At 43.6% G+C, this 22534-nt stretch overlaps 1 protein-coding gene across 1 annotated transcript in view; it reads right to left on the bottom strand.

Moving 5' to 3' along the window:
• Window positions 1-22534, bottom strand: part of Ankmy2 (ankyrin repeat and MYND domain containing 2) — a 51158-nt gene that overhangs the window by 1645 nt on the left and 26979 nt on the right. The window contains exons 5-9 of the mRNA XM_075948155.1: window positions 19518-19678; window positions 14409-14623; window positions 13510-13645; window positions 8361-8489; window positions 992-1121 (exon numbers count right to left, since the gene is read on the bottom strand). Coding sequence (XP_075804270.1) covers window positions 992-1121; window positions 8361-8489; window positions 13510-13645; window positions 14409-14623; window positions 19518-19678 — 771 coding nt within the window. The remainder of the gene's footprint in view (window positions 1-991; window positions 1122-8360; window positions 8490-13509; window positions 13646-14408; window positions 14624-19517; window positions 19679-22534) is intronic.

A 22534-nucleotide genomic window follows, 5' to 3' on the forward strand; every position in this document is an offset into this window, starting at 1 on the left:
GACTAGTCCAAAATAGGAAGACTTAGTGGCAAATGTTTCATTTTAAAAAAATAACTCTGTGCCAGGCAATGGGGGGCAAGTGCCTTTAAACCCAACACTTGGAATGCAGAGACAGGCAGATCTCTGTGAGTTCAAGGCCAACCTGGTCTACAAAAGCTAGTTCCAGGTCAGGCTTCAAAGAAAAACCCTGTCTCGAAAAACCAAAAAAAAAAAAAAAAAAAAAAACCGAAAACCAACCAAACAAAAAAACTTTGTGTGTGCAAACCATTCAATTACACCAAATGATAGAAGAGCCACATTTTATGAGTTGAGATGAAAGCAGCTAAGGACAGTGAGATGATTGTACAGAGCCAATGCTTTCCAGCTAAACACACTTCCAAAAAAGCAGGATATATTCCCAAGATGGGGAAAGTCCCTGGAATATGAGAATCACTATAGAAGCAAGCCAGAGCTACAGAGAAAAAGCAGTCCCTCATCTCTATGAGAAGCAGGGAAAATGGATAATACATTGCTCTCATGCTTGCAGAGTGGAGTGTGCACACCAGATCTAAGATTTGGTTATAATTTACAAATGAACTATAATTTCATTCATAATGAACTGTAATTAAAAGTGTACAGGCTTCTAACTTTAAAGTATTATGGTAGCCATCGGGGGACATTCAAGGCCTATTCAATAACCCAAAAAACCCTCCACGAATGACCCATGAAGATTCCCACCACTCCAGGGCAGTCAAATGTGTAACCACATCGTTAGAATGTCATGTGTCTGGTTGCCCTCCACGAGTGACCCGTGAAGACCACTCCAGGGCAGTCAAATGTGGTGTAACCACATCATTGGAATATCATGTTGTCTCAGGTGACTGTGTTCCATGCAGTGTCCCAAAGCTGGCCACTCCCAAAGGAGGGACAGTTCCTCTGCGTGCAGAGTCAGTGACACCGAGCCTTCCTGTCCCTCGCGAAGGGACAGCACAAGTTCTGGATTGGTACGTACTCTTTTCCTCCTGCCTCTTATGCTTGGCAGCTTCAGACTGTTGCTTCTCATAAACATCTTTCAGACTCTTACACATCTTCTTATGTGCGAACCAGTGTGTTTTCTGGCAGGTCTGGTCACAATATATTACCTGAAATCCATTACAAGTTGGTTTTCATTTTAAGACTTGGAATCGCATGGTTCCTCAACAAACATCAAGCCAAGAAATATTCTATAAAAATCCTGTTTCCCATACATAAAAAAACTATGATATGATGTCTGGTTGTACATAATCCAACTGTGTATTGGTCTAAGAGGCTACAGAAGATTTGGTAACTGGCATATTAAGAACCTTGGACTCCAGCATTTGGGAGGTAGACACAGGAGAGTTAGGAATTTGAGCATGGACTCAAGAGAAAACAAAACTGTGGTGTGGGAGGTCCTTCTGTATATGTGTTGCTTTTATTGGTTGATGAATAAAGCTGTTTTGACCAATGTCTTAGCAGAGTAAAGCCAGGAGGGAAATCTGAACAGAGATAGAGACAGAGTAGGCAGAGTCCAGGGGACACTACGTAGCTGCCGAAGGAGAAATGCTAGAAACTTAGTGGTAGTTTATATATCTAATGGTGATACACGGATTAATAGAAATTAGTTAATTTAAGATGTAAGATCTAGCCAAAAATACACCTAGGCCATTGATCAAACAATGTTGTAATTAATATAATTTCCGTGTGATTATTCGGGTCTGGGCAGCTAGGAAACAAACAAGCAGCCTCCATTTACATAATGGAGCCAATATGGGTCAACTACAACCACATAAAACCTGAGAGAGCTTGGGAAGGAACTCTAGACACAAAAGAACAGAGTTAAGCACACCTTCTTGGCAGCAGCATTTTCTCGGGTAGACTCTATTTGCTAGAGGCAAGTAAAGGCATAATTCCTTTAAGAGAAGGCTTCCTGACAGCATTAGCAGCAAAAACTGCACAGCTTCTTTAAGAGCTGGCTTCCTGATTTTTGCTGGCTCTGGCTTTACTGGGACATCCTGTTATGGAGCTTTTCTTTCTAATTAGAAAGGAAGGTTTTAACTTTAACATAGTAAAATTACATACAACAAAACAGGCATCAATCAAGAATTATAGTTTCAATATTTGTGGGATATCCTTTTGTATATGTGCTGCTTTTATTGGTTGATGAATAAAACTGTTTTGGCCAATGGCTTAACAGAGTAAAGCCAGGAGGGAAATCTAAACAGAGATTTATAGAGAGAATAGGCAGAGTCAAGGAGACGTCATGTAGCTGCCAAAGGAGACAGATGCCAGAACCTAACCCATATGCCACAGCCTCGTGGTGATATATGCATTAATAGAAATGGGTTCATTTAAGATGTAAGAGCTAGATAGCAATATGCCTAAAACATTGGCCAAACAATGTTGTAATTAATATAGTTTCTGTATGAGTATTTGGGTCCGGGTGACTGGAAAATGAATGAGTTGCCTCCATTTACAAAACTGAAAAGCTCCAAAGAATCCCTTTGCATTTCTTGTTGTCTACTTCATCTTCCAGCACAGTCCTGAGAACATGTTCAGGTTTCAAACTGCCCCAGCTGAAGGCAACCTGCCATAAGAAGTGTGACTATGAACTTAAACTTTGCTTTCAGAGGGCTTTTCTATGAGCACTGGCTTTGAGTCCTATTTCACACAGAAGGAAAGAGGCTTTAGGAAGTAATTTAAGCAGGTAAATCTGGAGAAGCATCTGGTAGATGCTGATGTCTCAAAATCGGTTGAAAAATTTCAATCTTGAAATCAACAAATTAATGTCACCTGCAGGATTTAGTGAGTATACCAGGCATGTTCATGTGTACTGGGTCAGGCTGAGAGAAGAACCTAATCAGACACACACTTTATAGAGATAACTCTAGAAAACGGGAAAGTAGAGTTCTTAAGAATTGCCATTTGTTGGCAGTTAAAAAGAGCTAGTTTAAAAGGACAAGATGAATGAAGACTGAGAAGTCAACATGAAATGTCACTTGTGAACTGTCCCAGTCTGGCTTTTCCGAGCCACACCAACACATGTCCTGGTGTGTAGGGCCCTGGTCTCCCTTATTCCTGTGGTGCATTCATGAGGACAGTTTATGATCAACTACTAAGCTTCCTGTGTGTTTCTGTGCTATGCCTGCCCCGCCTGGTGGTTAGCTGCAGGGCATTCATTCCATTGATAATATGGTAATTTCCCACCTGCCTGGGTGGAGATCCATTGTGCTGCAGTCAGGTAGATAAGGACTCCCCCAACGCTGAATAAAGGGCATTCGGCTAATCTCCTTTCGAATGACCCTGGTCTCTCTGTGTCTTCTTTTCAATCTCCAGGCCCTTGCCCGACTCGCATTCGGTACAGAGGCGCACGAACTGTACCGAGGGTGTAACACCAAATCGGGTGTTACAATTGGAGGCACCGCTGGGATGATCATCGGCAACTAGACCCATCTGCGAGATCGGGAAGTAGGGATCCCTGAGAGGTCGCCCTCGGGAAGGCTGGCCAGCAGGTAAGAAATTGTGCGGCGAGGGTGTATTGGTTATGGGTGCAAGTTATTCTGTTCCTGTGTTAAAGGGCCGGTTAACAGGCCAGTTGTTAGGTCTTTTGGAAAATAAAGGCACCGGTATTAAAGTTGAGACAGCACAAGAGATCATTAAGACAGTTTTAGAGTTTAGTCCCTGGTTCCTACATGCAGGGGGTTTTAATATTACTGATTGGGAGCAAGTAAAGGCTGATCTTCAAAATGCACTGAAAGAGCGAGGGCCACAAGAATTCCCCATGGCGGTATTTTCAACTATGGCGCTTGGTCAGAGATGCTCTTCTCAGTGATGATGTTAAAGTGAAAGAGCAATTAGAGTGTTTAAACAAAACCCTTGAGGAGATTCAGGAAATAGAGTCTGTGAGTTCTATTAAGAGTTTTGAGGAACAGGAAGTTACAGGAACAGGAAGTAATAGAAAGGATATAGAAGAAGAAGAAGAAATTTTAGAAAAGGAGATCGCACTGATAAAAAAGAAGTTAGAAAAAGAGGAAAGGAAGGAAGCAAACGGAGATGTCTCCATGAGACCGCCTCCGCATAATCCTTGCACTACTGCTTCTGCCCCTATGGACTTAGAGGCAGAAATCCGAGAGATCCGGGACAGGTTAAATTATCTAAGTGGAGAGAAGCAGATTTATCCTGTTGTGGAAAAGATTGATCAACAGGGACAGAGGACCAGGCAACATAACCCTCTGGCTTTTAAGGATATTAAGCAGTTGAAAGAAGCAGTTGTAGACTATGGAGCTCATGCTCCTTTCACTGTAGCTTTATTGAAATCCTTTGCAGACCTCAACCTTATACCAAATGACTGGATGCAGCTTTGCAGGGCTTGTCTTTCAGGGGGAGATTATTTGTTATGGAGAGGTGAAATGCAGGAAAATTGCAAAAAGACTGCAGGCAAAAATGCTGAAGCAGGTTTCCCCCAGAATAACCTTGACATGTTAACTGGTGAAGGACAATATGCTAGCTTAGAAGCACAGATTGCTTATGATCCTGCAATTTATGCTCAGATAGCTGCAGCGGCCGTTAAAGCTTGGAAAACTTTACCTAACAAAGGATCACGAGAACAGCTTTCAAAGATCCTTCAAGGATCTTCAGAACCTTATTCTGAATTCATTGACCGCCTTCTACAGGTGGGAAGTCGCATTTTTGGGGATGTGGATTCAGCTATGCCAGTCGTTAAACATTTGGCTTTCGAAAATGCAAACAAGTTCTGTCAGCAAGTCTTATGCCCCCATAGAGATGGAGATTTGAATGATTTTATCAGATTATGCAGAGACATTGATGGCACCCACGTGATGGGCCAGGTCATTGTTTCTGCCCTCAAGGAAGGTCAGGGTGGAGCTAGACCTAGGAATTGTTTTCAATGCGGAAGGTCGGGACATCTCAAAAGGAACTGCCCTGCCGGTAAAGGAGCAATTAATCAGCCTAGAAGGAATCCAGGTGTTTGCCCAATATGCCATAAGGGAGTTCACTGGGCCAACGCCTGTCACTCTAAGACGGACAGTCAAGGAAATCTTATCCCCAGGTCAAAAAACGGGGGGAGGGGCCTGCCCCGGGCCCCCAATACACAAGTGTACGGGGGCCATGAGCGGAGCAGCAGCTCCCATCAGATTCATTCCTCAGAGAAATGCCTCACTGTCAGCGACCTTGTACGAGGCACCTCAGGAAGTGCAGGACTAGATCTCTGTACCTCCGCCCGAGTAGTATTGACCCCACAAATGGGTGTGCAAGCCTTGGGGACTGGAGTATTTGGACCTATCCCAGAGGGTTCAGTAGGTATAGTTTTGGGTAGAAGTAGTTCTGCGCTCAAAGGAATCAAAATTTTACCAGGAATTATAGACTGTGATTTTACTGGAGTTTTTTGGCAGCTAGGACCCATCCTGTGGGTACATGAACATGTGTCACCTGTAAAAATTGTTATCTCTTATCCATCAGCTGTGCTACGTGTTATTCAGAAAGGATATAAGCTTAGTTTGCAAACTTTTGGAATGTTACCTGATAAGGTTATTACACCTTATACCCAGGCAGAAATAACTTGGTTACAAAATTTTGCTGAAGATTGGACTTTATTTTTATGCACTAATCCCTGCAAGTTAGACAATCATTATCCTTCTGATAAGTTAGTCACCTTCTTTAAAAATCATCCGGTATGTTTCCCTAAAATTATTTCTTTGCAGCCTCTGGCAGGGGCACGAAACGTGTTTACTGATGGATCTTCCACCGGGAGAGCTGTGGTAGCCTCCCCTCCTGATTTTGATATTCGGTCTGTTAATACTAACTCTGCTCAGGTGGCTAAATTGGTTGCTGTCCAGATGGCCCTAGAGAAATATGCTGATATTCCATTTAACCTTTTTACTGACAGTCAATATATAAGCAAAATTCTTGCACCGTTGGAAACTGCAGCTTATATTGCCTCTGTATCTCGAGTCCAGATGCAGTTATTGGCTATTCAAACTTTGCTTTGGGCCCGATCTGTACCCATTTACGTAGGGCATTTGCGGGCTCATACTGACCTCCCTGGTCCTTTGAGTGAGGGAAACGCTTGGGCTGATCAGCTTACTTGTCAAATTTATGTAGTTAGTCAGAAATCTTATGAAGCTGCAAAAAAAAGCTCATAATCGTTTTCATCTCAATGCTGGATTTCATTTTAAGATATCTCGAGAGCAAGCCACTAATATTGTTAAAAAGTGCTCTCTGTGTACAGAACTTTTAACTGTTTCCCATTTGGGAGTTAATCCTCGTGGGCTTGCCCCTAATCATTTATGGCAAATGGATATCACCCATGTTCCTTCTTTTGGGCGCATGCAATATGTTCACGTAACCGTGGATACATATTCTCATCTCATTTTTGCCTCAGCTCACACAGGAGAAAGATTACGAGATGTTAAAAGTCATTGTCTCCAGGCTTTTGCCTACATGGGAGTTCCTAAAACTGTAAAAACTGATAATGGACCAGCCTATACTAGCTCTGGCTTTGCCAAATTTTGTTCTGAGTTTTCAATTTCTCACAAAACGGGTATACCTTATAACCCTCAAGGACAAGCTATAGTGGAGCGAGCGCATCGTACGCTCAAAGCCTATTTGCATAAAACAAAAAAGGGGGAATATGGTTCCACCCCCAGAGATCATTTATCTTTTATTTTATACATTTTAAATTTTTTGACTGTTGATGCTCAATCTCATACTGCCGCTGACAGGCATTGGCGGCCAGATTCTTCCGGGATGCCTCATGTCTAATGGAAGAATCTATCAGATGGCACCTGGCATGGTCCAGATCCTGTACTGGTGTGGGGAAGAGGGGCTGTTTGTGTTTTCCTGCAGGATGCTGACAATCCAATATGGGTACCTGAGCGGCTGGTGCGTGCTGTGGATTTTCCTGTCCAGAAGCCTGAAGACAGGACAGAGCCGAGAGATCAAGGAGATTCTGGCTTGTCAACTGAAGAGTTGCGGGTTTCCTGAGGAGCTGGCTATGGTGGTCCAAGTGCCAAGGATTGTTCCTCGCCCGTCTACCTATCTACCCTTCCCATGATATCGGCAGCCACAGCTGTTGCTGCCACAGCAGCTAAAGCTGCTGGATTTTTCTTTAGTCAGTCAGTTGCTTCCTGCTAGCACAAAGGATACCTTCTCAGGGCAGGTTGCAAATGCCGTAGCCATTCAAATTGAGCTAAATTTACAAATGGATATTGCAGTTAATTTTGCTTTTGGTTGTGGTTAAAGACCACTGCTAGATGTTACAGTAATAAGCTTATTGCTGTTGTTTACGGACCCTGAGGTGTACAATTTACAAATTGGCTCTTAAAATTATTCTAGTTAGCTATACCAGGGTTATTTTCACCAGCGCTGAGACCTTACTTAAAGGGCTCCAATTTGGGCAGAATTATTAAGAATTGAGCAAGCACAGTCTCCTTAAGGGATGCTTACATATGCTGGAGCATCATCTTCATGGTTATGATGCCAGAGCCAAAGGCAAGCTCAGGTCAATGTTGCCACGTGGCAAGTCCTCTTAGCTATTGCCCCAGAGAATCTTTCAGCACAAATCTGGCTGAACTCGGTGATGGATGACTAGTGAGCCAAAGACGGGAAAGGCTTTTGGGGGGCTGCCTCAACCTAAGACAGGAAATGTGTTTTGACCTGGATGCTTTCCCATGACAGGTAAGGGGTATTGCCTGACGTCCAATGCCACCCAAGACAGGCCTAGTCATAATTTATACAAAAGGGGGACCTGTAGGGCCCTGGTCTCCCTTATTCCTGTGGTGCATTCATGAGGACAGTTTATGATCAACTACTAAGCTTCCTGTGTGTTTCTGTGCTATGCCTGCCCCGCCTGGTGGTTAGCTGCAGGGCATTCATTCCATTGATAATATGGTAATTTCCCACCTGCCTGGGTGGAGATCCATTGTGCTGCAGTCAGGTAGATAAGGACTCCCCCAACGCTGAATAAAGGGCATTCGGCTAATCTCCTTTCGAATGACCCTGGTCTCTCTGTGTCTTCTTTTCAATCTCCAGGCCCTTGCCCGACTCGCATTCGGTACAGAGGCGCACGAACTGTACCGAGGGTGTAACACCAAATCGGGTGTTACACTGGTGCTCTCTGATCTGATTTCTTTCCGTTATCCTTTCATCTCTTTTTTTCTATGTGGTAGTAGAAACTGGGGCACACAGGAAGTTCTCTTGCTGAGCTGCTGTTTAATATGTTTACTTCCTAGAATTTATTATAAGACTAATTTCAACTACTACACTTATGTGATGCTAGAATTCAGTTGTCAGCTTGGAGCAATCTTCCCTACACATCAATGGGTTTAGAAGAATTTCGCTCTTACCATTTTGCAAACTGAGCATCTTTTACTGGCTCCTTTTTCTCCACAAGTGGTGCAGAACTCAACATCCACAAAACCCACTTGTCCTGTGATGGCTTGGGTAAGCACAGAGAACGCAGTGGGGTCAGAACCCTAGGAGTGTGAAGAAGAGAGAATATCCACTGAAATACCTGTGGAAGACCACAGAGAGAACACTGACACATGGTATTGACTAGAAACAGTAGGGGGAAGAAACCACTAATGCTCATGACACAGACTCTGTGATGAAGAATCAGTCTTTCGGATGTACCTTCTTCTATACAAATTATATAACATGCAAGGCCTGATCTCCATAAATGAGAGGGAAAAAGTGTCTCTATTCTAGAATACAATCATTGCCAATTAGTATTATTCAATAACTCGTGCTAACTTCAGGAACAGGACAATGAACTTGCAGATTTTCGTTTTCTGAGAATTGACATCAAGTAAATATTTATTAATACCCTATGGAACAAACACAGAGCCCTCATTACCTTCTATCTCAATGCCTAAATCATTTTAATATACTTTCAAATATTCTACCCTCTTTAATAAACACCCAAAGAACTGCATCAAGAAGTTTTTAAAATGTGAAATCTCATGTTATGTGACTGCTAAAAAAAAAGGTTGTAAAATTTTTTTTAAAACGTATGGAGAAAATGAAAAGGGTAAATATTTATCTACCTGAAACAAAGATACTGGAACATTTGAAGATAAGCAAAAATAACAGGATATTCTAACTGATCTTACCTGCTACCTGTTCACTGTCCTGGATTCTTAAATGTTGCACATTTATTCTCAAGCAAAACTTTGCTACTTTCGGTAATTTCACTGAGTCTTTACCACTTCCTCATGAAAATGTGTTTTTCTATTATCTTACCAACTGTCATAATGGCTCTTTACCAAGTGTCAAAGTATGAGAACAATGTCTCATACTTCCCTGAACACTGAAGACAGCCTAAAAATATTCAGAAAATTCAAGAAGCATTTTTAAAGGCTGCTTTTCACACTGTCAAGTCCTGAATCAAAACATCTTACCATGCAGAAGGGCTGAAGATTCTCTTTTGAAATAAATGAAGTGGTAAGGAAATTTTAGGCAAAATGAGCCTAAGCTAATTTTATACTTCATCAGGAATGAAGGTGCACAGCCATTGTCCTCAAATATTGACATGCACCACCCTTGTTAAAAATGGAGGTCCAACCACTTAGTGCACACTCTCTAGAGTGTAGTCCAAAAGTCTGCATTGTTAAAATTCCCCAGGGTACTACCAAGATATACCAAAAATGTCAAATACTGAGCTTAATATTATACCAAACTTTAAAAATCTGTGTAATTTTGCTTCATAAGTAAAGTCCTCCCAGTGTGGCAGCACACGCACATAAGATATGCAGAAGGAGCTTATATCAGAAGGTAGTTCTCGTCTACCAATGAATAGAGAATCGTACATTCGATGGACATTACCACCATGACATTGATGTTCAAATATCTCTTTACAAAATTGCCTGAGACAGGCTCATCATTAAGATAAGAGCCTGTGGGAGCCACTCAGCACTCACACTCTTCCAGCTGAAACTGAGGTTCAAATGCAGGACATTTTGTTAAGAGTACAGGCATGCATGTGACCTACTGCTAGAGCATGGCTGTACATGTGATCTATTGCTAGAGCTCGGCTGTGCATGTGACGTACTGCTAGAGCACAGCTGTGCATGTGATCTACTGCTAGAGCACAGCTGTGCATGTGATCTACTGCTAGAGCACGGCTGTGCATGTGACGTACTGCTAGAGCACAGCTGTACATGTGATCTACTGTGAGAGCACGGCTGTACATGTGATCTACTGCTAGAGCACAGCTGTACATGTGATCTACTGTGAGAGCACGGCTGTACATGTGATCTACTGCTAGAGCATGGCTGTGTATGTGATCTACTGCTAGAGCACAGCTGTGCATGTGATCTACTGCGAGAGCACGGCTGTGCATGTGACGTACTGCTAGAGCACAGCTGTGCATGTGATCTACTGCGAGAGCACAGCTGTACATGTGATCTACTGCTAGAGCACAGCTGTACATGTGATCTACTGCGAGAGCACAGCTGTGCATGTGATATACTGCTAGAGCACAGCTGTACATGTGATCTACTGCTAGAGCACAGCTGTGCGTGTGATCTACTGCGAGAGCACAGCTGTACATGTGATCTACTGCTAGAGCACAGCTGTACATGTGATCTACTGCGAGAGCACAGCTGTACATGTGATCTACTGCTAGAGCACAGCTGTGCATGTGATATACTGCTAGAGCACAGCTGTACATGTGATCTACTGCTAGAGCACAGCTGTGCGTGTGATCTACTGCTAGAGCACAGCTGTGCATGTGATCTACTGTGAGAGCACAGCGAAGCATGGAAACTATCCCTACCTAGAGAAGGACCAGAAAGAACAAACCTTACCAAACACGGGCTGTAATCTACCTTTGGGCATGCTGATGCTGACACCAAAGATGGCAATGCTACTCTTTAGAGTTAAAACAAGAGTAAAAACTTGATAGACAAGGCAAACCCTCCACCATATAACTTGCTACAATGCTCCACTGAGATTCCCTAGAGAAAGCCATGTGTCACACTTCCTGTTGAGGTCTATCAGGAGAAGCCAGAGTCTCACACAGAGGGAACCAAAACCTGTGTATCAGGGACCCAGACACCAGAAATGGCAGAAGCAACTGTGGTTGTCATGTCCACCAGTCTGCGACCCTCACATTACAGCGAGGAGCTGGTGTTCCCTTAGAGGTGTAGGACCTTGCAGCACCACAAAACCCATAGGTGGTAGCCATCTGGGAAACCAAATGGTAAGCTTTCACAAAGTATTTTAGAGCACTTGCTTCTTGGACGAGGGACTAGAGTAAGTCTTTGTGCACGCCAGGCGGGTGCTCTATCGCTGAGTTACATCCTCTGCATTCTTTTTACTTTTTATTTGGAGACATGATCCTACGAAGCTACTTATCTTCCTTGTAAATCTGCTCGGTAGCCCAAGCAGACCTTGAACTTGTAACTCTCCTGGCTTAATCCCAAATAGTGAAAATGTCAGGCCTGGCCTCTTAGGTCCAACTCAGAATATATAACTATTAAAGGACAAAAACCTTTGAAAGGGAGATCTTTCAAAATGACATTAAATGCTACTCAACTTTATTACTAACCTTTCCTGACTAAGTAAATCACCAGGGGGGAAAAAAAACATTAAACATCATACTTTATAAGACATAATTACTGCTTCGTGAGGCTAAGATGAAACGCTGACATGCTCTGACTCTAAAAAAAAAATGTTTTTAATTTGTCTGTATTGTGTGGGTGTGTGCCAAGGTTGCACAGGTGGAGGTCAGAAGACTAACAGTGGAAGTCAGTCTGTCCTCCACTCACCACACATAACTGGCTCTTCACTACCTCCACAAATGGTAAGCATGAGTCAGTTTCCTGGAACTTAAAACACAAATTTTACCTTATCTATCTGATACTAAGTGGCTCGCTGTGATCAAAATCAAGTTTTCAGGCCTGGTGGCACATGTCTTTACCTGCTGAGCCTTCTTGCTGGCTCCATAAACAGAAAGCTTATTCTTGAAAAAAAATTTTAATGTGTGCATTTGCGTGTGTGTGTACACTGGCACATGCAGGTCATGGCATATACATGGGAATCAGGTACAACTCAGAGCTAGCGCTTCTCTTCCACCATTGCATAGGATGACTGAACTCAGGTTATCAGCGGCCGCCCTCTGAGGCACTGAGGGTTTATCTGAAAACCCGGGGCTGCTGGGTTTGTTGCTCTGTTTTCTCTCAGTTACCAGCGCTGGGCACTCTGCATGACAACCACCGCTAGCCACTTCTCTGACATGACTCTCCAAACATCTCACCAACAGAGAGCAATTTAGTTTGCATGGAAATAAGAAACAACCTTATTCCAGTGAACACGCGAGCAACCCAGACTGTGTGGAGAGCACCTTCCCCATGGGGTAGACCGCTGTTCTTTCTCCCTGCCTGAGGAGGGAATGTATCCCACAGGCAATGTCTGATGCCTTGCAAGTCTGTGCACACAAACATGCCTGTGGGGGCCTATGTGGTTGAGGAGCATGGACGAGCGGGAGGATTCCTTAGTCCATTCCTGAGCCATCGTGCCTGGTCTGCTAGCTTTGGTTACTTCAGTGTATGTGACAGAAACCCTTACTGATTTAACTGTTGGCCAGAGCTTGCTATGGTCATTCGAAATCATTTACCTTCACAATTTGGGGCCCAATCTTTTAGAAGCCCACATGGCAAACAGCCAACTGTACTAAAGAAAGAAGAGCGCTTCTGTGTAAAAGGCCAGGGCCGTGCGATAGGAATGAACCACTGCCCAGGTTTAATCGTGTCACCTGGAGTGCCTGGGTGAGGATGACAAAACAGCAGGTTCAGAGAAGTGACAGAGGAAGCCATGTTGTTGGGACTGCATCAGGCTAAAGGCTAACACGGGATTTGGTTGATATGCCTGTAAAAGCGTGAATCGGCACAGTGAACAGAAAACTATTCTAGACAGGGAAAGCATAAAGCATCTTGTGAGACAGCACTTAAATATATGACAGAAAGACGAAGCCATGTAAGACAATGGCAGTAAAATTTACCTCTAGAAAGATATACAGCGTGTTCTGGTTGTTTGTTTTTTGTTTTTTTTTAAAGTATAGAACATTCCTAATTCGAGGCACTAAAGTCACACAAAGGAATCTGGCCCTTTGCGACTGCTGTCTGCAAGCACAGCCAGCCTTGTCTTGGCTCTCCCAGCTGTGGATAGCCTGAACTGTGGTGCCCTAGAGGACCAGTCTGTGCACTCAGGAAGTTTGCACTAGTAATTCTTGCAGCCAGCAAGGCGCGTGTGTGGGCCTCTAGCCCTGGGCAGGTGGCTATCCACCCGGCACAGCATTCACAGAGCTATACAATTTCTTTCTCTTAGAACTACCTACTTTCTGATGTGGAAAAACGCTGCCAACTTATTTCCAGTTTGGCTCCCAAATGTTTCCAGAAACAATAAAAGCAAATAGTAAGGAGAACTTGTTGTTGGGTCACAGCAGGCGGTGGCTGGGTCTTACTGGACAATTAACACAGGGAAGAGGAGCCTTACAATTTCCACCGGAGCAATGCTTCGAACCAGCTGCTGGAGGAGCGTGGCTTCACAATATGGGAACTTCCTGATGCTCTCTCTGATCAGCTTTTCCTGATACACCGGGAAGCCATCGGATGCTCTGCCTTTCAACAAGCTGAAAGACAGGGTTTAAACAGTTCAAGGTGAATCATTACAGCAATTGCCTCCTAGGAAGACCCCAAAGCTTTTAGCGGTTTCCTGTTAATTGTTGGGCTCTTCTCAAATCTCATGCAGAGGGACTCAAGTTATCCAAACTCAACAGTAGGCCTGAACAAGTTTCCGAGTTCTTTTTTTTTTTTTCTGATTGTGTTTTCCCTGCTTTCTTTAAGGAGTTTTTTTTTAATTAATTTATTTATTTATTAAGGATTTCTGCCTCTAACAAGCAAAAGTGACACCTGCCTCAAGGGGCTGAGCACTGTCTTCAGGCTAGCCAGCTACTACGACCTAGTCAGCTGTCCCCAGGAGGAATGAAGAACTCTCAATGAGCCTTGTGACTCAGTTCCTTCTTCTCAGTAAAGCTGCACTCTAGTGAGATCCCTGTGGCCAGAGGGCAAAGGTCACACTCAGCCCTGCCAGGTGTGTTATCACACACAGGAAGAGTGTGGCAGCCTACGCCACGATATACTTAATCTCATCACATGGCCATTTTCTAGATCCAGGTCACTGATCCACTGTGAAAGATTCCTCAAGAGTCAATTAGTAAAAACAACAAAATTACCAAACTCTATCTGGGTCTAATATTGTCCCTTGTTTCTGGGAGACAACATGTGACTCCAACAGTGTCTGCTGCCACTAAAATATAATCTTTACCCATGGCACCAGGCTTCCTATAAGGAGCGTGTTGAGCATATTTCCCCATGGCATGGTAGAAGCCATACCTTTTGATCAGGGTATCCAGCTTATTCTCCCCTTCCTTGAAGAAGCCAATGCATTTCTGGAAGATGCAGCTGATGTAATGCATCTTCATAGCCAGCACTTCGTTCATGTCTCTCTGCTTCATGCATTTCTCGCAGATCAGATCCAGCACCTTGTAGCATTTTCCGAGAGCGGCTGCTTCTGCCAGCAGAGGGTTCTCATTCACCAGCATCACAATCTAGAAGAAACGCCCAGGGTCTTCTTAGAATCACACACAAGAATGCACAAGTCAGATGAGAAGGCAAATCGCTACTATTCTGCATTATAAAGCAGATCCAGTATGAGGAGATTTCCTGACATTAAAATTAAAATGTGGTCTGTCCTCTACCCATACTGAGGTGCTGGGAAGCCTCCCAGGGCACAGTGCAGTGTCTGAAAAAAGCTCTACAAATGATAACAGTGTCGTGCACAACCTTTCATTACACACAGAACAGTGTCATGGAGCAAACAATGACTTCAGGTGGCATCACTAAACTCAATATCCCCATAGGAAAATAGCAACTCTCCCCTACCCTTCTCCTTCCCTTTTCCTTTCTTCCCCCCCCCCCTTCTTTCCTTTCAGGTTTTGAAAGGTTTCCTTTCCTGTATCCTAGACTGGCCTTGAACATGCGATGTCAGGACGACTCTGAATTTCTGACCTTCCTGCCTCTGCAGCCCAAGTGCTGGCTTACAGGTGGGCACTGCCATGCCCCATTGATGAGGTGCTGGGAATTGAACTTGGGCTCCCTGAATGCTAAGCAAGTGTTCTGTTACTGAGTTAGCTCCCTAGTCCTCAAACTTTTACTAATTACAAGAAAATCAGGCCTCTACAGAAGGAAGTCTAGAAACATTACGCATTTTTACTTTCCACTTAACTAGATCTCTTTGCAGAAGTTTTCCTTAAGATTAGTCTAGTCATTGTATTGTAGATATAATACTGCAATTATGTTAAAACGGAACCCGGAAAGAGCTTTGAAAGGGAGAGTAGCAGGAAGTTGTTCAGCCTTACACACTACGAGTCCTACATTTCCTATTTATGAACTAACTAATCTCAAATTTAATGCAATCAGAAGTGTTTTTATGACCCTTGTCACAGGGTCTATGACTTGTAGTTAGCCTGCAGAAGACCACCTACAGGCCCCTGAGGGTCCAATCAGGATGAAAACATGCATGATTGGCCAGTGTATCCAGCAGTCAGGACTTGTTAACCTGTGTGTTTCAGCTCGACACATGTGCCAAGGAAGTTTGAGGATGACATTCTCTTCAGACATGAAGAAAAAGCATCTGTGAATTGACACAATGCCCATTACCTACTTTCCTGAAAATCTAACATAGATATAAGGGCAATAAGAAATTATCTTTAGGGGCTGGAGAGATGACTCAGCAGTTAAGACCATTGCCTGCACTTCCAAAGGTCCTGAGTTCAATTCCCAGCAACCACATGATAGCTCACAACCATCTGAAATGAGATCTGATGCCCTCTTCTGGCCTGCAGGCAGACACACAAAAAGAATATTGTATACATAATAAATAAATATTTAAAAAAAAGAAAAGAAATTATCTTTGACATTACTCATATTTTCTTAAGATCCAGCACATTAAAATAAGTTATCAGACTTCATGAAGTAAGCAAAATTGAATCCTTATTAGTAAATTTGCTGATTATTCTCCCTAACAAAACAAATATAAAAAATTCATCTGCGGGGACTGGAGAGATGAGCATATCACTGGTTATGAACACTGGCTGCTCTTCCAGAAGATTCACGATGCAGCCCAGTACCACACAGCGGCTCAAAGGCAGACACAGCTCCAGTTTCTGTGGCTCAGATGCTGTCCTCCAGTGTTCACAGGTACCAGGTACATGGGTGGTGTGCTTACACACAAGCTAAGAGCACTGGCTGCTCTTGCAGAGGACCCAGGACCCACATGGTGGCTCACAACCATCTGTAACTCCAGTTCCAGAGATCTGGTGCCCTCCTCTTACTTCCTAGGGCTCTGCACACATGCAGTGCATATACATACCCTCAGGCACAAATATATACATACAACATACATAAATATTTTAAAATTAATTTGTAGAAAAAATAATCTGTGATGTAACAGAACTCATTAATTAACCATTTGTACTGCTAATAATTATGATCATTTAAAATTGTTCAATATTTTATATAAGGTGTACTTATATAAAATAATTAGGAGTACTGACTCAAATTTACCAGCAAAATTCTTTTTAAAAAGCTAAAGCAGTCTGTTTTACTCTTTTACGGGAACTAAAATTTAGGGAATAAACATCAAATTCATCACGTTTTGCCCTCCCACTGACAGTTTCTGAGCATTTCCTGCCTACTAAATATTGTGTTGTGAGTTCCTTATATGTCTTATTTTATGTGTTTCAAATAAAACAGTGTTATCTGCTGGTTTTCATGAGTAACTGAAGGAATAGAGTGGTTGAATCACCTATATACTGCAGAGACCCCAGAGGAATTCTCTCAGAACCGTGTAATCCAAGAGTCCATGGTCTCATGGAAAGTTCAAAAAACATTATGGAAAACAAAACAGAAAATATTATTTTGGTTTCTATATTCTTCTTAGTAATAGCAATAAATTTCAAGAGATACCAAACCAAAAAAAAATCTAAAGTAGTCTATATTAGTGATTTTTTTTTTTAAAAAATTGAGACACTTGGCTTTATTTATTTCACAAAGCAGAACAAAGACTTAGGAGACTATGACCAGCGGCTAGAGGATTAGTGAAGCATGCCCACCCACAAAGGAATATTCACATTAGTGTCCCTTTTCTCCCCCGCAGTGCGGAAGGAGATAAAGAACACCTCCACCATGCACTGTCAACAGAAGTAGTGTATCTCTTCCAGCGGAAATCAGGATGCGCCCTGCGTCTCCAAGGATGGCTAGCAAAGAATACGCCCCTGTGGTGGCATCTCCCATTCTTCTCACTCTGTCCCCCCACCCCCCACATCATGAATTTGTCAACAATCTTTGAAAAGCCCGTCCACAATGAAGGGCTGGACCACCATCACCTGCCTGCTCTTCCCTCCCAGGCCCTTCTCAACGCTATTGCGATTTTTCCAGAGATCTTGTTCTCAATGCTCTTGCGATTTTTCCAGAGATCTTGTTTTTCTCCTAGATAACCATTATTGTCTGGGCATCAGCACACAACTCCCCAAGTCATTTTGAAAACAAATACATTGCTGTGGCAGCCATGTAACCTAGATGCAAACACAGCTGTTCTATGCACAAAAGCAATGGAAAGGTGAAGCTGGGGGAGGGGGGAAGTCTGTGCTTTTTTTTTTAAGCTTTGTTTTCAGAGGGGGTTTCAGAGGGCGTAGATGAAAGACAGAGGTTCAGGTAAATGACTTCTGTTCCTATGGAGAGCAGGCTGGGTCTCGAGAAAGGACCACGGCGCCAAGCCTCTATAAGGACTCAATCATGTCAACCATCTCAGATGCTTTAATGTTGCCTGCATATATAGGCAATCCTCTAATTTACTCTTCGGGTATGTATCTGCAAAGATAACTGAAAATAGGACAATTTTAGGACATTCAGCAGACATAGTGGGTGCTGTGCAAACGTCAGACAGGATTCCAGAACCTCCCTGCGATCTGAAGGCTAAGAAACAGGTATGAAAGTCAAAGAGAGAGAAAGGAAATGAGTAGGAAAACTGGAGAGAAAGCAGGGGACTCCACTCCAAAGTGGAAGAGGGTGTGCTGACTGGAGCCTCAGATAACCACCTACCTTCTCTGCATCTAACCGAGTCCCCCTATCCCAACTGGCGGCTGCCTATAAGCCCATGGAAAAGGAGCTTCTGAAACCCCTGGGAGTTCTCAAGGACTTCTGAAATGCCCAGGAGGGAGCAGAGGACTTTACAGGTAAACTCTAAGACTCTTCTTCTTCAGATTTCTTACTTAGCTTCTGTTGTAAGAAAGAAAGGAAGGAAGGAAGGAAGGAAGGAAGGAAGGAAGGAAGGAAGGAAGGAAGGAAAAAAGAAGCCAGTTGGTGCACACCTTTAACCTCCTCAGCACTCAATGGCCAGAGGCAGGCAGATCTCTGTGAATTTGAGGCCAGCCTAATTTCAAACAGCCAAGGCTGCACAGAGAAACCCTGTTTGGAACAACAAACACATAAAGGACTGAAGATGTAGAAGGTGGCAGGAAAAATAATGAGAACAGCCCTTGAAACTTATACCGAACAACTTGAACTCTGATGCCGAAGCGACAATCGGTTTAACTCCACCGACAGCATCATGAAAAGCAGCACAGAGCACCTGCACTGAAAACTTGCTCATGTTTAATGGAAGGGTTGCGCCTCTGAGCAGTCCCCCGAGGGTAAATATTGCTGTACAAGTCAATGGGGTGTCACCTACATTCATGCTACCCAGGCCTCATGTCGGGCCTGCCATACTCAGCACGGATTAAGGCACAGAACACTTTCTTCCTGAGAACTTCTCTCGTTCAAGGGAGCCACCTCATTTCCTCAGAAGGTTGTTCTTTCACTCTGGGGACAGGTCCAGGTCAATGACATACTAAAGAACTCCCACTCTCTCAGAGCTGGAGTCAGGCTGTCTGCAGCGATGCCTGGGGATAAGGTCAAGTTAAACAAGGCTAACGCTTCTCTTCTTGGCCTCTTGCCCTGCTTCTCTTGCTTTCCCTCACCAGCTCCTGGCGTTCACTGAGCATACTCCCACAATGACTCAAGCAGACACGGGAGCTCGCTGTAAGCGCCTCATCTACAGGATTCCGCTCGAGATAATGACCATCCTGTGGCATGAGAACAGTTTAAACATTGCAGCAACACTGATAGAGAGGACTCAATGGCATCAGAACAGTTTAAACATTGTAGCAACACTGATTGCCGACCCAGTGGAATGGAAACAATTTAAACATTATAGCAAAACTGATTGAGACCCAGTGGCATGGAAACAGTTTAAACATTGTAGCAACACTGATTGAGGACTCAAAGGCATCAGAACAGTTTAAACATTGTAGCAACACTGATTGAGGCCCCAGAAGCATGAGAACAGTTTAAACATTGTAGCAACATTAATTAGAAAAACAGCTACACCAGACACCGGGATACCTTGACTGGATGGAGGTTCGTCGTGGTGATGACTTTGTGCAGTGGTCCTGCCAGCTTTGGAGGCAGTTTTGGCTCTTTATCCAGTCCCTGGGGTTTAGTGTAATAATCCAGCCTCTCTCGAGGGAAGAAATTGTTGATTATAGCCACACAATCGTGCTGACCTTTAAATAGAAAAACAAAAACGTTGTTATTTTATCATTAAACACGGGAGACTGGGTTGTTTTTATGACCTGACTTTGCTTTTGGAGTAAATATGTACAATGTTTTTATTCTTTGGCAAGAGAGTAGAGAAGGAGAGGAAAATATTCTAGAGAACGTTTGTAAGCACCTTAGACAGATTACCAAAAATGTATTCAACTTAAAAACAACCCTAAAATTATTTTATAAAAATTATGATCAAGGCCAGCCTAGTGTGTTTCAGGAAAGTCAGGACAGTTCCACAGAGAAACCCTGTCTCAGAAAACAAAAGCAACAACAAAAATTTCTTCTTCCACCCTGACACCCATGGTACTCATTTCTCTCAGTGACCTACAGGTAATTTACATATAATTTAAATATATTTTATGCAAAATGTCTTAGCTATAATCATTAATATTATCAAGTAAACCCCACCCGCCTAAGGAGAGAAGCTTAGCCTCTTTGTGAAATGAAGTGTTTTGCTCCCTTAAGCTGGGAGTCAACCCTCACAGGTTGCTAAGCCACAACCTTGAGCTCTTTCTTGGGTTACACAGAACCGTGCTGTTCTGCTACAGGGGCGTCTCTGCAGGAAAGCCCCTGGCCTGACCCTGCTACCCTCCACCCACTGCTCCCTCTCCACTCTCTCTCTAGAGCCAGGAAGTGGCCACTCAGGGCAAGCAGGTAGAAGGGGCAGGACACATTTCTGAGCAGTGGCCCCGGCTCTGGCTGTCTCCTCTCTGCCTGTCCAGGGCTAAGGGATCAGAGGCAGCCAGTCCTGACGAGAGTGGTCCACCATGGTTTGCCTGCCTGGCTCCTGTCCCTGTGTACAAGGTCCTGGGAGTGCCTGTGACCCTGTCTATCACACTGACTGCAGGGAAACTGCACTCCTGGCCATCTGGCCCCTCTCCTGAGCTGGTACCCATTCTGCCTGTCACTCAGCATTCCTGAGAAACTGAGGAGTAAAATGATTCCTGCTTGGGCCTAGACCGAGGACGCATAGGAACAGACACTGCAGCCCTTGTGCCTCTGGCCCACAACCCTGGCTTTACCTGGATGCCTAGAAAATGCTAGGTGAAGAACAGTGACCATGTAGTGGCCCTGCGAGACGGCTTCTGGTGTCTGACCTGGGCTGATGCCAAAGAAGCTGCTGCCACAAACACAGATCTCAAACAAATACCCAAGATTCTGGAAGAACAACCAAATGCTTTCAAGAGCCACAGGGAAGCTCAAATTTTAACAATCAATAAGCAAATTCAAAGAGAGAATCCTATTTGTAGTAGCAAATCAGAGAAAAATGACAAAGGGAGGCATGGTAGAGCTTGTGATACCTAGGAAATCTAACAGCGGAAAGAAAAAAGAATTCAGTACAGACAGCACTATCACTGTGTAAGTTGCTGTTAAATGCCAAACCATCAGTGCTGTTCTGGTTTGGGAGGGAAATGAGAACCAGAGTCCCTTCTCTTTTTCTTTCTTTTCCCCCTCCTTGATGTTCTCTTTCCACCTATGAGAAATGTCTTTTTATGCCTGTCTTGAGAAGTCAACCACACACTGAAAATCTATAATTAGCTGAGGTGCTGTGCTGAGAAAATGGTATCTACTTCCAGCATTTTCTAGGAGAAAATCCGCATTCCATTGAGCAAATGTCCTAATCAAGTGAGTTCTCAAGGTCAGAACGTCAAAGTCAGTGCAGGCATCTGTGAACTGACAGAGGCACGGACAGACAGCTGCACTGTTTCCTTCCAGGTAACTACACTAAACAGAAGTTCTTTGGCCTGACACAATGTTCAAATATCTCAGCAAAAGTATCAAGCCAGATATGCCAAGACATAAATGCTCAGAATAAAGCAACTATTGTTTCCAGCAGTCCCTGAAACAGGAGATTCCAATGGAACTTGACTGGTTTAGAATCACCTAAGAAACCCTTTGGGGTATGTTGGTGAGGGTTTCTAGAGAGGTTTAAGTGAAAACCAGGACCCACTCTTTTGATGTGCCTGGAACCATCACAGGAACGGGAGTCCCAGAGTAAGACAGGGGGTGGTGTCCCAGAATCCATCGCTTTTCTGGCTACAAACACAGGGCGACAGCCAGGATTTTCCCACCATGGTGAGCTGCATTGTCTCAAATCATGAGCCACAAAACCCCTCCTTCCATCAGTTGTCCTGGTACCTTGTCTTAGGAAGGAGAAGAGTGACTAATTCTGGACAGTCGGAAAGGGAAGTTGGCCACTGTACATACCATAGATAAGATATCTGCTTACCTAACAATGATCCTGTCAGAGAAAAGGTTGAACCTAACTCATTAGCTAGTAAGTTATTAGACTGGCATATGTGTAAAGTTTATCTTTGTAAATTTAATTTTATTCGATTGTTGAAAACACTGCATAAAATTATAAAAAAGTTTTAAGTCTTTATTTTGATTTAAGAATTCTGATTAGATGTAATTAAAGAGTATAATCACTAAGAAGATATACTATGGGAGGGGGCGAGTGCAATTATCATGGATTTAGTTGAAACATTTCTCACGGGCTTGTGTGGCTCAACAGTTGATCCCTAGCTAGGGGCCCCGCTTGGGGAGACTGTGGAACCTTTGGCACAGATGGTCCCAGGGCTGGGCCTTGGGGTTCTAGCCTGTTCCAATCTTCCCTCTGTTTCCTGGTTGGCACCATGGGCCAGGCAGCTGCTTGCTCTCCTGCTGCCTCTCCGCAGAGCCAGCCCTTTGCCACGCTTCTCCACAAGGGTGTACTCTAACCCCTGAAATGCAAAGTCCCAGCCCAGCAATAGCAGAGACCCACTGACAAGACAAGTCTAAGTAAATATTTTTTTTACACTGTAAGGATGAAC

This window comes from Microtus pennsylvanicus, chromosome 14 (assembly GCF_037038515.1).
Source record: "Microtus pennsylvanicus isolate mMicPen1 chromosome 14, mMicPen1.hap1, whole genome shotgun sequence".
NCBI lineage: Eukaryota > Metazoa > Chordata > Mammalia > Rodentia > Cricetidae > Microtus > Microtus pennsylvanicus.